A 14,340-nucleotide genomic window follows, 5' to 3' on the forward strand; every position below is an offset into this window, starting at 1 on the left:
TTTGGGGGGAATTTGAGGGGACAAATGGGATTTTGGGAGGAAATCTGGGAATTTGGGGAGGAAAATTGAGATTTTGGGGAGAAAAAATGGGATTTGGGGAGATTTTGGGGGAATTTTGGTGGGAAAAGAGGATTTTGGGAAGGAAAAATTGGGATTTTGGGGAGGAAAAATAGGATTTTAGGGAGGAAAATTGGGATTTTGGGAAATTTTGGGAGGAAAAATAGGATTTTGGGGAAATTTGAGGGGAAAAATGGGATTTTGGGAGTAAAACTGGGAATTTGGGGAGGAAAAATGGGAATTTAGGGAGCAAAATTGGGATTTTGGGGAGAATTTGGGGGAATTTTGGTGGGAAAAGAGGAAAATTGGGGAGGAAAAAGGGATTTTGGGGAGATTTTGGGAGGATTTGGGGAGGAAAGTTGGGAATTTGGGGAGGAAAAATGGGATTTTAGGAAGGAAAAAGGATTTTGGGAAGAATTTTGGGGAGGAAAATGGGAATTTGGGGATTAAAAAGGAGATTTTAGGGAGGAAAATTGGGATTTTGGGAGATTTTGGGGAGGAAAAATGAGATTTTGGGAGGAATTTGGAGATGAAAATTGGGATTTTGGGGGGAAAAATTGGGATTTTAGGGAGGAAAAAGGAGATTTTAGGGAGGAAAAATGGGATTTTGGGAGATTTTGGGGAGAATTTGGGGGAATTTTGGTGGGAAAAGAGGATTTTGGGGAGGAAAAATTGGGATTTTGGGGCAGAAAATTGGGAATTTGGGGAGGAAAACTGGATTTTAGGGAGGAAAATTGGGATTTTGGGAGATTTTGGGGAGGAAAACTGGCAATTTGGGGGGAATTTGGGGAGATTTTGGGGGAGATTTTGGTGGGAAAAGAGGATTTTGGAGAGGAAAATTGAGATTTTGGGGAGGAATTTGGTGAGGAAATTCGGATTTTGGGGGGAATTTGAGGGGAAAAATGGGAATTTGGGGAGAGAAATAGAGATTTTTGGGGAGGAAAAATGGGATTTTGGGGAGGAAAATTGAGATTTTGGGGAGGAAAAAGGAGATTTTAGGGAGGAAAATTGGGATTTTGGGAGATTTTGGGGAGGAAAAATGGCAATTTGGGAAGAATTTGGGGAGACTTTGGGGTGATTTTGGTGGGAAAAGAGGATTTTGGGGAGTAAAAAAAGGATTTTGGAAGATTTTGGGGAGGAAAATTGGGATTTTAGGGAGAATTTTGGGGGAAAAATGGGATTTTGGGAGGAAAATTGGGAATTTGGGGAGAATTTTCAGGAGGAAAATGGGATTTTGGGGAGGAAAAAGGGAATTTGGGGAGATTTTGGGGAGAAAAAGAAGGTTTTGGGGGGAAAAACTGATTTCGGGGGATTTGGGGGAGAAAAAAGAGATTTTTGGGTATTTTAGGTTAATTTTAGGTTCTCACCCTGATTTTGGGATCCAAATAAAGTTCAGTGTTAAAAAATCAGATATTTTGGGATATTTTGGGACATTTTGGGATATTTTTTGGGATATTTTGGGATATTTTTTGGGGATATTTTGGGATATTTTTGGATATTTTGGGATATTTTTGGGATATTTTGGGGTATTTTGGGATATTTTTGGGATATTTTGGGATATTTTGGGGTATTTTGGGATATTTTGGGACATTTTGGGACTTTTTTTGGGATATTTTAGGATATTTTAGTTTCTCACCCTAATTTTGGGATTCAAATAAATTAATACATAAAACAATCAGATATTTTAGGACATTTTGGGATATTTTAGGATATTTTGGGATATTTTAGGACAATTTTAGGTTCTCACCCTGATTTTGGGGTCCAGATAAAGTTCAGTATAGAACAGTTGATAATTTTGGGATATTTAGAATAATTTTAATTTCTCACCCTGATTTTGGGATCCAAATAAATTCATACATAAAACAATCAGATATTTTGGGATATTTTGGGACATTTTGGGACATTTTTTGGGATATTTTGGGACATTTTAGGATATATTTTGAGATATTTTAGGGCATTTTGGGACATTTTTTGGGACATTTTGGGATATTTTTTGATATTTTGGGACATTTTGGGACATTTTTTGGGATATTTAGGGATATTTTGAGATATTTTGGGATTTTTTTGGGATATTTTGGGATAATTTTAGTTTCTCACCCTGATTTTGGGATCCAAATAAATTAATCCATAAAACAATCAGATATTTTGGGATACTTTAGGATATTTAGGTTAATTTTGGGTTCTCACCCTGATTTTGGGATCCAGATAAAGCTCAGTATAGAACAGTTGATCATCATCATCATCCTGGAAATGCCAGCGCTGCACCAGAGCCCAGAGCGCCGGGGCGAACCCCAGGAACCCTGGAACCCAAAAAACGGGATTGGGAACCCCAAAAATGGCATTAATTACCCCAAAAATGGGATTGGAAACCCAAAAAATGGGTGAATTGCCCCAAAAACTGCAATAATCACCTCAAAAAGTGCATTAATTACCCCAAAAATGGGATTAATTACCCCAAAAATGGGATGGAGAACCCCAAAGATGAGATTCAGAACCCCAAAATGGGATGGAAAACCCCAAAAATGGGGAAGTTACCCCAAAAATGGGATTTATCACCCCAAAAATGGGTGAATTGCCCCAAAAACTGCAATAATCACCTCAAAAAGTGCATTAATTACCCCAAAAATGGGATTAATTACCCCAAAAATGGGATTGGAAACCCCAAAAATGGGATTTATCACCCCAAAAATGGGATTGGGAACCTCAGAAATGGGATTTGTCACCCCAAAAATGGGTAAATCACCCCAAAAAGTCAATTTATCACCCCAAAAAGTGCATTAATCACCCCAAAAAGTTCCTTTATCACCCCCAAAACCGGCATTGATCACCCCAAAAATGAATGATTCACCCCAAAAACTGAATTAATTACCCCAAAAATGGCATTAATCACCCCAAAAATGGCATTTAGCACCCCAAAAAGTACAACAATCACCCCAAAAAGTGTGCTAATCATCCAGAAAACTGCATTGATCACTGCAAAAACTGCATTGATCACCCCAAAAATGGGATTTGTCAATCCAAAAATGGGATTTGGCACCCCAAAAATGGGATTGGGAACCCCAAAAATGGGATCAATTACCCCAAAAATGACATTAATTACCCCAAAAAGTACAATAATCACCCCAAAAAGTGTGTTAATCATCCAAAAAACTGCATTGATCACCCCAAAAATGGCCTTTAGCACCCCAAAAATGGGGGAATCACCCCAAAAAGTGCATTAATTACCTCAAAAAGTGAATTTATCACCCCAAAAACGGGATTGGGATCCCCAAAAATGGGAGAATTACCCCAAAAATGGCATTAATCACCCCAAAAAGAGCATTAATCACCCCAAAAACGGCATTGATCACCCCAAAAATCCCAAAAATCACTTAGAAATCAAATAAAAATCCCCCAAAAATCACCCCAAATCCCCTAAATTACCCCAAAAATTCCCCAAAATCAACCAAAAATCCCCAAAATTCCCCAAAATCAACCAAAAATCCCCAAAATTCCCCAAAATCAACCAAAAAATCCCCAAAATTCTCCAAAATCAACCAAAAAAATCCCCAAAATTCCCCCCCAAATTAACCAAAATCCCCAAAATTACCCCAAAAATTAACCAAAATTCCTGAAAATTCCCCCAAAATCACCCAAAAATGAACCAAAAATCAATGAGAAATCAACCAAGAATCCTGAAAATTCCCCAAAAATCAACCAAAAATTCCCCCAAATCCCAAAAATTCCCCCAAAATCCCCCAAAAATGCCCCTAAAATCCCCAAAATGCAACCAAAAATCAACCAAAAATTCCCCAAAATCCCCCAAATCTCCTAAATTACCAAAAAAATTAACCAAAATTCCCCGAAAGTCAATAAAAAATGAACCAAAAATCCCCAAAATTAACCAAAAATCCCCAAAATTCCCCGAAAAATCCCCAAAAATCAATCAAAAATCACCGAAAAATCCCTAAAATTCCCAATATCCCATAAAAATCTCCAAAATTCCCCAAAAGTCAATCAAAAATCAACCAAAATTCTCCAAAATCACCCAAAATTCCCCCAAAATTCCCCAAAATCCCCTAAATTACCCCAAAAATTAACCAAAATCCCTCAAAATTCCCCAAAAATCAACCAAAAATGAACCAAAAATCCCCAAAATTTCCCAAAAATCCCCCAAATTCCCCGAAAAATCCCCAAAAATCAACCAAAATTCTCCAAAATCACCCAAAAATCAACCAAAAATCCCCTAAAAAATCCCCAAAAATTCCCTTAAATCCCAAAAAAATCCCCCAAAATTCCCCAAATTTTCTCTAAATTTCCCCCAAATTTTCCCCAAATCCCCCAAATACCTCCAGAGTTCAGAAAAGGTTTTCCCCCATCAGGAATTTTGGGATATTTCTCAGCCAGCTCCTCCCTGGGCCAGCAGAAATCACCCAAAATTCCCCCAAATCTCCCAAAAATCCCCAAAAATCCCCAAAAATCACCCAAAAACCCCCAAAATCAACAAAAAATTCCCCAAAAATCCCTAAAATTCCCAAAAGTTCCTGAAAATCACCCAAAAATCAACCAAAAATCACCTAAAAATCAACCAAAAATCAACAAAAAATCAACAAAAAATCCCTAAAAATTCCCTTAAATCCCCAAAAATTCACCCAAAATTCCCCAAATTTTCTCCAAATTTTCCCCAAATACCTCCAGAGTTCAGAAAAGGTTTTCCCCCCTGAGGATTTTTGGGATATTTCTCAGCAGCTCCTCCCTGGGCCAGCAGAAATCACCCAAAATCCCCCAAAATCCCCCAAAAATTAACTAAAAATCTGCAAAATCCACAAGAATCCCCAAAATTACCCCAAAAATTAACCAAAATTCCTGAAAATCACCCAAAACTCAATCGAAAATCCCCCAAATTCCCCAAAAATCAACCAAAAATCACCCAAAAATCACCCAAAAATCACCAAAAATCACCCAAATTTCCCCCAAAATCACCCAAAATTCCCCCAAAATTCCCCAAATTTTCCCCAAATTCCCCAAATACCTCCAGAATTGAGGAAAGGTTTTCCCCCATCAGGAATTTTGGGATATTTCTCAGCAGCTCCTCCCTGGGCCAGCAGAAATCACCCAAAATTCCCCAAAATCTCCCAAAAATTAACCAGAAATCCCAAAAAATCACCCAAAAATCCCCAAAATCAACAAAAAATTCCCCAAAATTCCCTAAAATTCCAAAAAAACCCCAAAAAAATCCCCAAAATTCTCCAAAAATCAACGAAAAATCCCTAAAAATCAACCAAAATTCCCCACATTTCCCCCAAATTTTCTCCAAATCCCCCAAATACCTCCAGAATTGAGGAAAGGCTTTCCCCCCTGAGGATTTTTGGGATATTTCTCAGCCAGCTCCTCCCTGGGCCAGCAGAAAGCTTCAGCAGCAAACAGAACTCCAGCTTGGGAATTTCGGAACTTGGAGAGAAGTTCTTGAGGACCAGCGGCGAAAACCACGTCGTAGCTGGGGGAAAAAACACAAAAATTAGCCTAAAAATTGGCCCAAAATCAGCCCAAAAATTGGCCCAAAATTGGCCCAAAAATCATCAAAAAATTAGCAAAAAGTTGGCCAAAAATTAGCCAAAAAATCACAAGAAATTCAGCCCAAAATCACAAAAAAATCCCACAAAAATCACCCAAAAATCACCAAAAAAATCAGCCCAAAATCACCAAAAATCACCCAAAAATCACCAAAAAAATCATCAAAAATCAGCCCAAAATCACACCAAAAAATCATCAAAAATCACCAAAAAATCAGCCCAAAATCACCAAAAAATCCCACAAAAATCACCCAAAAATCCCCCAAAAAATCATCAAAAATCAGCCCAAAATCATACCCAAAAATCATCCAAAAATCACCCAAAAATCAGCCCAAAGTCACCAAAAACCACTCCAAAAATCACCCCAAAATCATACCAAAAGGTCAGCCCAAAAATCACCAAAAAATTACCAAAAAATCCCCAAAAAATTACCCAAAAATCACATGAAAAAATCAGCCCAAAATCACCCAAAAAATCTCCCAGCAGTTCTTGAGGACCAGCGGCAAAAACCACGTCGTAGCTGAGGAGAAAAAATCCAAAAATTAGCCTAAAATTGGCCAAAAATTAGCATAAATTAGCCCAAATTCACCCAAAAAATCATTTAAAAATGGAAAAAAAAATCACCAAAAATTCAGCCCAAAATCACCAAAAAATCCCACAAAAATCACACCAAAAATCATCAAAAAATCACCAAAAAATCACCCCAAAATCACACCAAAAATCCCACAAAAATCAGCCCAAAATCACCAAAAAATCCCACAAAAATCACCAAAAAATCACACCGAAATCACCAAAAATCACTCCAAAAAATCACAACAAAATCACCAAAAAATCACAGCAAAGTCACCAAAAATCACCCCAAAATCACCCCAAAAAATCACCAAAAAATCACCAAAAAATCACCCCAAAATCACACTAAAATCACAAAAAAATCACACCAAAAAAATCACCCAAAAATCACCAAAAATTCACCCCAAAATCACCAAAAATCACCCAAAATTCACCCCAAAATCACCAAAAATCACTCCAAAAAATCACAACAAAATCACCAAAAAATCACAACAAAATCACCAAAAAATCACCCCAAAATCACACTAAAATCACAAAAAAATCACACCAAAAAATCACCCAAAAATCACCAAAAATTCACCCCAAAATCACCCGAAAATCACCAAAAATTCACCCCAAAATCACAAAATAATCACCAAAAATTCACCCCAAAATGACCCAAAAATCACCAAAAATTCACCCCAAAATCACAAAATAATCACCCAAAAATGACCCCAAAATCACCCAAAAATCACCAAAAATTCACCCCAAAATGTCCCAAAAATCACCAAAAAATGACCCCAAAATCACCCAAAAATCACCAAAAATTCACCCCAAAATGACCCAAAAATCACCAAAAAATGACCCCAAAATCACAAAATAATCACCAAAAATTCACCCCAAAATCACCAAAAATTCACCCCAAAAATCACCAAAATTTCATCCCAAAATCTTCAAAAATTCACCCAAAAAATCTCCCAGCAGCTGCTGGGGAAAATCCCCAAAAATGGGATCAGGGAGCCCAAAAATCACCCCAAAACTGAAACGTTCAGAAAAACATCCCCAAAAAAATTCACAAAAATTCTCAACAACTTGGCAAAAATTCTAGAAAAATTCACAAAATTTTTCAGAAAATTTACACCAAAAAAATCGTCAGAAATTCAGCAAAAAATTCACCAAAATCCCCAAAAATTCAGAAAAAAAATCCCAAAATTTCAGAAAAAAATCCCAAAACTTCGGAAAAAAAGTCCTAAAAAATTCATTAAAAAAGCCCAAAAATTCAGGGGAAAAAAATCCAAAAACATCAAAAAAGATCCCAAAAATTCAGGAAGAAAACCCAAAAAATCAGAAAAAATCCCAAAATTTCAGAAAAAAATCTCAAAAATTTGGGAAAAAAAGTCCTAAAAAATCCAGAAAAAAGCCCAAAAATTCAGAAAAAAACCCCAAAAAAATCAGAAAAAATCCCAAAAATTCAGGAAAAATCCCAAAATTTCAGAAAAAAATCCAAAAAATTCAGGAAAAATCCCAAAATTTCAGAAAAAAATCCCAAAAATTGAGGGGAAAAATCCCAAAATTTCACAAAAAATCTCAAAATTCAGGAAAAAAAGTCCCAAAAAATTCAGAAAAAAGCCCAAAAATTCAGGAAGAAAACCCAAAAAATCAGAAAAAATACCAATAATTCAGGAAAAAATCAGAAAAAATTTAGAAAAAAATCAGAAAAAAATCAGAAAAAAACCCAGAAAAAAATCAGAAAAAATCAGAAAAAAATCCTAAAAATTGAGAAAAAAATCCCCCAAAATTCAGAAAAAATGTGCAAAAACTCCCCAAAAAATCAGAAAAAATCCCCAAAAATTCAGGAAAAAAATCACAAAAAATCACCAAAAAATCCCAAAAAATTCAGAAAAAAATCCCTAAAAATTCAGAAAAAATCCAAAAAAATCCCCCAAAAATTTGCAAAAAATCTCTGCAAAATTCACCAAAAAAACCCACAAAAATTCACCAAAACTCCCCAAAAAAATCAGAAAAAATCAGAAAAAATCAGAAAAAAATCACCAAAAAATCAGAAAAAAATCAGAAAAACTCCCAAAAAATCCACCAAAAAATTTGCAAAAAGTCGCAAAAAATTTGCAAAAATTCTCCCCAAAGATTCGCAAAAAAATCCTTCAAAATTCACCAAAAAATTCACAAAAAATCCCCAGAAATTCAGAAAAAAATTATAAAAGGACTCTAAAAACTCACCAAAAATCCCAAAAAATACATTAAAAAATCACAAAAAATCCATTTTAAAAAATCACCAAAAAATCCAAAAAAAATCAGAAAAAAATCAGAAAAAAATCAGAAAAAAATCAGAAAAAAATCAGAAAAAAAATCAGAAAAAAATCAGAAAAAATCAGGAAAAAATCAGAAAAAATCAGAAAAAAATCGGAAAAAAATGGCAAAAAAATCCAAAAAATCAGGAAAAATCAGAAAAAAATCAGAAAAAAATCACCAAAAATCAGAAAAAATCAGAAAAAAATCAGAAAAAAATCAGAAAAATTCAGGAAAAAATCCCAAAATCCCCCCAATTTTCCCAAATTGCCTACCTGTCCACAAAGAGAACCACGAGTCCCCCCAGGTGCCTGAGGTGTCTCAGTTTCTCCTGCAGCCACCTGACCTTCTGCCCTCCCCCAGGACTGGTGGCCAAAAAACCCCCAAAAATCCCCAGAAACTCATCAAAAATATCCCAAAAAAATCTCCAAAAAAATCAGAAAAAATTGCCAAAAAATTCCCCAAAAATCCACCAAAAAATTGCAAAAAGTTGCAAAAAATTTCAAAATTCACCAAAATTCACAAAAATCCCTCAAAATTCACCAAAAATCCCCAGAAATTCAGAAAAAGTGTGAAAAATCCCAAAAATTCACAAAAAATCACCAAAAATCCATTTAAAAATTACAAAAATCCATTTAAAAATCACCAAAAATCTATTAAAAATTCTCCAAAAATCCACAAAAATCAGGAAAAATCACCAAAAAATCAGAAAAAAATCGAAAAAAATCCGAAAAAATCAGAAAAAAATCAGAAAAAAATCACAAAAATTCAGAAAAAAATCCTAAAAATTCAGAAAAAATTATAAAATAACTCTAAAAATTCACAAAAATCCATTAAAAATCACCAAAAAAATCCATTAAAAATCCTCCAAAAATCCACAAAAAATCAAGAAAAATCACCAAAAATCAGAAAAAATCAGAAAAAATCCCAAAAAATTCACAAAAAATCCCCAAAAATTCACAAAAAATCCCCAAAAATTCAGGAAAAATGTGCAAAAAAATCCCCCAAAAATCCGTTACAAATCCCCCAAAATTCACAAAAAAATCACAAAAAACCACAAAAAATTCAGAAAAAAATCCCAAAAAATCCCCAAAAACTTTGCAAAAAATCTTTGCAAAATTCACCCCAAAAAGTCAAAAAAATGACAAAAAATCCCCAAAAAAATCACAAAAAATCGCAAAAAAATCAGAAAAAAATCAGAAAAAAATCAGAAAAAAATCTGAAAAAATCAGAAAAAATCAGAAAAAATTCAGAAAAAAATCCCCAAAAATCCAGAAAAAAAAATCCCAAAAAATCCCAAAAATTCAGAATAAATTCCCAAAGTCTCACCTGTCCACAAAGAGCACCACGAGTCCCCCCAGGTGCCTGAGGTGTCTCAGTTTCTCCTGCAGCCACCTGACCTTCTGTCCTCCCCCAGGGCTGGTGGCAACATCACCTCCCTGCCAGGGGCTGCCCAGCCCCAGGGTCTGAGAGACAGAAAATGGGGAAAAAATGGGGAAAATTATGGGGAAAATGGAGAAAAAAATGGGGAAAAAATGGGGAAAATAATGGGGAAATTAGTGGGAAAAAATGGGAGAAATTGGGGAAAAATGGGGAAAAAATGGGGAAAAAATGGGGAAAAAATGGGGAACATTAATGGGGAAAATGGGGAAAAAAAAGGGGAAATAATGGGGAAAATAATGGGGAAAAAATGGGGAAAATTATGGGGAAAATTATGGGGAAAATGGGGAAATTAATGGGGAAAATGGAGAAAAAAATGGGGAAAAAATGGGGGAAAAAATGGGGAAATTAGTGGGAAAAAATGGGGAAAATTATGGGGAAAATGGAGAAAAAAATGGGTGAAAAATGGGGAAAATAATGGGGAAATTAGTGGGAAAAAATGGGGGAAATAGGGGGAAAAATGGGGAAAAAATGGGGAAAATTATGGGGAAAATTATAGGGAAAATGGAGAAAAAATGGGGAAATAATGGGGAAAATAATGGGGAAAAATGGGGGAAAAATGGAGAAAAAATGGGGAAATTATGAGGGAAAAAAATGGGGAAAATTAATGGGGAAAATGGAGAAAAAAATGGGGGAAAAATGGGGAAAATAATGGGGAAAAATTATAGGGAATTATTGGGGAAATGATGGGGAAAAATGGGGAAAAATGGGGAAAAAATGGGGAAAACAATGGGGAAAATTATGGGGAAAATGGGGAAAAAATGGGGAAAATAATGGGGAAATTAGTGGGAAAAAACAGGGAAAAAATGGGGAAATTAATGGGGAAAAAATGGGGAAAAATGGGGAAATTAATGGTGAAAAAATGGGGAAATTAGTGGGAAAAACTGGGGGAAATAGGGGAAAAAATGGGGAAATTAATGGAGAAAATGGGGAAAAATTCTAGGGAATTATTGGGGAAATGATGGGGAAAAAATGGAAGAAATATACTGATTTTCACCCAATTTCTCCCCAAAAAAACCCCAAATTTCCCCCAATTTTCTCCCAATTTTTTCCCCAAACTCCCCAATTTTTCCCAAATTTCCCCAAATTCCCCCAAAATCCCCAAAATCTCCCCAAATTGCCCCAAAACCACCCCAAAATTCCCAAATTTCCCCAAAATCCCCCATTTCCACAAAAAACCACCAATTTTTTCCTAAACTTCCCCCCAAAACCCCCAAATTTTCTCCCAAATTTCCTCCAAAAAACCCCAAATTTTCTCCCAAATTTCCCCCCAAAATCCCCTAATTTCTCCCTATTTTCTCTCCCAAAAAACCCCAAAAACCCCAAATTTTTTCCCCAAAATCCCCAAATTTCCCCAAATTCTCCCAAAGAAAACCCCAAATTTTCCCCAATTTTCTCCCAATTTTTTCCAAATTTCCCCAAATTCCCCCAAAATCCCCAAATTTCCCAAATTCCCACCTGCACAGTGTAGTTGAAGCTCTGGGCTGAGCTGAGGAACATCCCAAAAAAACCCAAATCTCCCCCAAATTTCTCCCAAATTTTCCCAAAATTTCTCCCCAAAATCCCCAAATTCCCCCCAAAAAACCCCAAAATTCCCCAAAAAAACCCCAAAATTCCCCAATTTCTCCAAAAAACCACCAATTTTCCCCCAATTTCTCCAAAAAATACTGATTTTCACCCAATTTCTCCCCAAAAAACCCCAAATTTCCCCAATTTTCTCCCAATTTTTCCCAAACTCCCAATTTTTCCCCCAAATTTCCCCAAATTCCCAAAATTCCCCAAATTTCCCAAATTCCCACCTGCACAGTGTAGTTGAAGCTCTGGGCTGAGCTGAGGAACCCCAAAAAACCCCAAATTTCCCCCAAATTTCTCCCAAAATCCCCAAATTTTCTCCCCAAAACCCTCAAATTCCCCTCAAAAAAACCCCAAATTCCCACCAAAAAACCCAAAATTCCCAAAAAAACCCCAAAATTCCCCAATTTCCCCAAAAACCCACCAATTTTCCCCCAATTTCTACAAAAAAATACTGATTTTCACCCAATTTCTCCCCAAAAAAACCCCAAATTTCCCCCAATTTTCTCCCAATATTTTCCCCAAACTCCCCAATTTTTCCCAAATTTCCCCAAATTCCCCCAAAATCCCCAAAATCTCCCCAAATTGCCCCAAAACCACCCCAAAATCCCCAAATTTCCCCAAAATCCCCCATTTCCACAAAAAACCACCAATTTTTTCCTAAACTTCCCCCCAAAAACCCCAAATTTTCTCCCAAATTTCCCCAAAAAACCCTCAAATTTTCTCCCAAATTTCCCCCAAAAAACCCAAATTTTTTCCCCAAACCTCCTAATTTTTCCCCAAATTTCCCCCAAAATCACCCAATTTCCCCCAATTTCTACAAAAAACCCCCAAATTTCCCCAAATTCCCAATTTCCTCCCAAATTTTCCCCAATTTCCTCCCAATTTCTGCCCCCAAAATCCCCCAAAACTCCCCAAATTTTTCCCCAACGAACCAAATTTCCCAAATTTCCCCAAAATCCCCCAAAATTCCCCAAATTTCCCAAATTCCCACCTGCACAGTGTAGTTGAAGCTCTGGGCTGAGCTGAGGAATCTCCCAAAAAAACCCAAATCTCCCCCAAATTTCTCCCAAAATCCCCAAATTTTCTCCCCAAAACCCTCAAATTCCCCCAAAAAAACCCAAAATTCCCCCAAAAAAACCCCAAAATTCCCCAATTTCCACAAAAAAACCACCAATTTTCCCCCAATTTCCACAAAAAAATACTGATTTTCACCCAATTTCTCCCAAAAAAACCCAAATTTCTCCCCCAAACTCACCCAATTTTCCCCCCAAAAAACCCAACATTTACCCCAAAATTCCCCAAAAAACCCAAATCTCTCCAATTTCCCCCAAATTTCCTCCCAAATCTCCCAAAAAACCCCAAATCTCCCCAAATTCCCCCCAATTTCCTCCCAAAATTTCCCCAATTTCATCCCAATTTCTGCCCCCAAAATCCCCCAAATCTCCCCAAATTTTTTCCCCAAATACCCCAATTTTTCCCCAAATCCCCAAAATTTCCCAAAATCTCCCCAAAAACCCCAAATTTCCCCCCAATTTCTCTCAAAAAACCCCAAATTTCTCCCAAAAAACCCCAAATTTCCCCCAAAAAGCTCCAATTTCTTTTCCCCAGATTCCCTCAAAATCCCCAAAATTTCCCAAAATCCCCCAAAACCCCCAAATTTCATCCCCAAACTCACCCAATTTGCCCCCAAAAACCCCCCAATTTTTCCCAATTTTCCCCAAAATCCCCCAAATTCCCAAAATTCCCAAATTTCCCCAAATTCCCACCTGCACAGTGTAGTTGAAGCTCTGGGCTGAGCTGAGGAACCTCCCAAAAAACCCCTAATTTCCCCCAAATTTCTCCCAAAATCCCCAAATTTTCTCCCCAAAACCCTCAAATTCCCCTCAAAAACCCCAAATTCCCAAAAAAAAACCCAAAATTCCCAAAAACCCCAAAATTCCCCAATTTCCCCAAAAACCCACCAATTTTCCCCCAATTTCTACAAAAATACTGATTTTCACCCAATTTCTCCCCAAAAAACCCCAAATTTCCCCCAATTTTCTCCCAATATTTTCCCCAAACTCCCCAATTTTTCCCAAATTTCCCCACCCCCAAAATCCCCAAAATCTCCCCAAATTGCCCCAAAACCACCCCAAAATCCCCAAATTTCCCTCCCCATTTCCACAAAAACCCCAATTTTTCCTAACTTCCCCCAAAAACCCCAAATTTTCTCCCAAATTTCCCCAAAATCAAATTTTCTCCCAAATTTCTACCCAAATTTTTTCCCCTAAAACCCCAAATTTTGCCCCGAATTCCCCCAAAATTCCCAAATTTTCCCCAAATTCCTCCCCAAATTTCCCCCAAAATCCCAAAATTCCCCAAATTTTCCCTAAATTTCTCCCCAAATTTCTCCAAATTTTCCCCAAAATTCTCCCAATTTCCCCCAAAACCCTCCAAATTTCCCCAAATTTTCCCGCAAAATCCCCAAATTTTCCCTGAAATTCTCCAAAATTCCCCAAATTTTCCCCCAAAATTCCCCTAAAATCCCCCAAAATCCCCAAATTTCCCCAAAATTTCTCCCCAAATTCTACCCAAATTCCCCTAAAACCCCAAATTTTGCCCCGAATTCCCCCAAAATTCCCAAATCCCAAATCTCTCCAAATTTCCCCAAAATTCCCCAAATTCCTCCCAAATTCACCCAATTTCCTCCCCAAATTCCCAAATTCCCCCCAAATCCCCAAAACTTCCAAAATCTGTCCCAATCCTCAAATTTCCCCTAAATCCCCAAAATTTACCCCAAATCTCCCCAAATTCCCCCCAAATCCCCCAAAATTTCCCCAAATTTTCCCCAAATTCTCCCCAAATTTATCCCAAATCTCCC

The 14,340-nt window shown here is 36.8% G+C and overlaps 1 protein-coding gene across 1 annotated transcript in view; it reads right to left on the reverse strand.

The window, feature by feature from the left end:
• Positions 1-14,340, reverse strand: part of LOC146423089 (multifunctional procollagen lysine hydroxylase and glycosyltransferase LH3-like) — a 94,441-nt gene that overhangs the window by 38,067 nt on the left and 42,034 nt on the right. The window contains exons 2-5 of the mRNA XM_085045065.1: positions 13,247-13,300; positions 9,795-9,931; positions 5,367-5,533; positions 2,245-2,357 (exon numbers count right to left, since the gene is read on the reverse strand). Of these exons, the coding sequence (XP_084901191.1) occupies positions 2,245-2,357; positions 5,367-5,533; positions 9,795-9,931; positions 13,247-13,300 (471 nt within the window). The remainder of the gene's footprint in view (positions 1-2,244; positions 2,358-5,366; positions 5,534-9,794; positions 9,932-13,246; positions 13,301-14,340) is intronic.

The sequence above is a fragment of the Lichenostomus cassidix genome, unplaced genomic scaffold, assembly GCF_008360975.1.
Source record: "Lichenostomus cassidix isolate B80296 unplaced genomic scaffold, HeHo_3.0 HiC_scaffold_34, whole genome shotgun sequence".
NCBI classification, from domain to species: Eukaryota; Metazoa; Chordata; class Aves; order Passeriformes; family Meliphagidae; genus Lichenostomus; species Lichenostomus cassidix.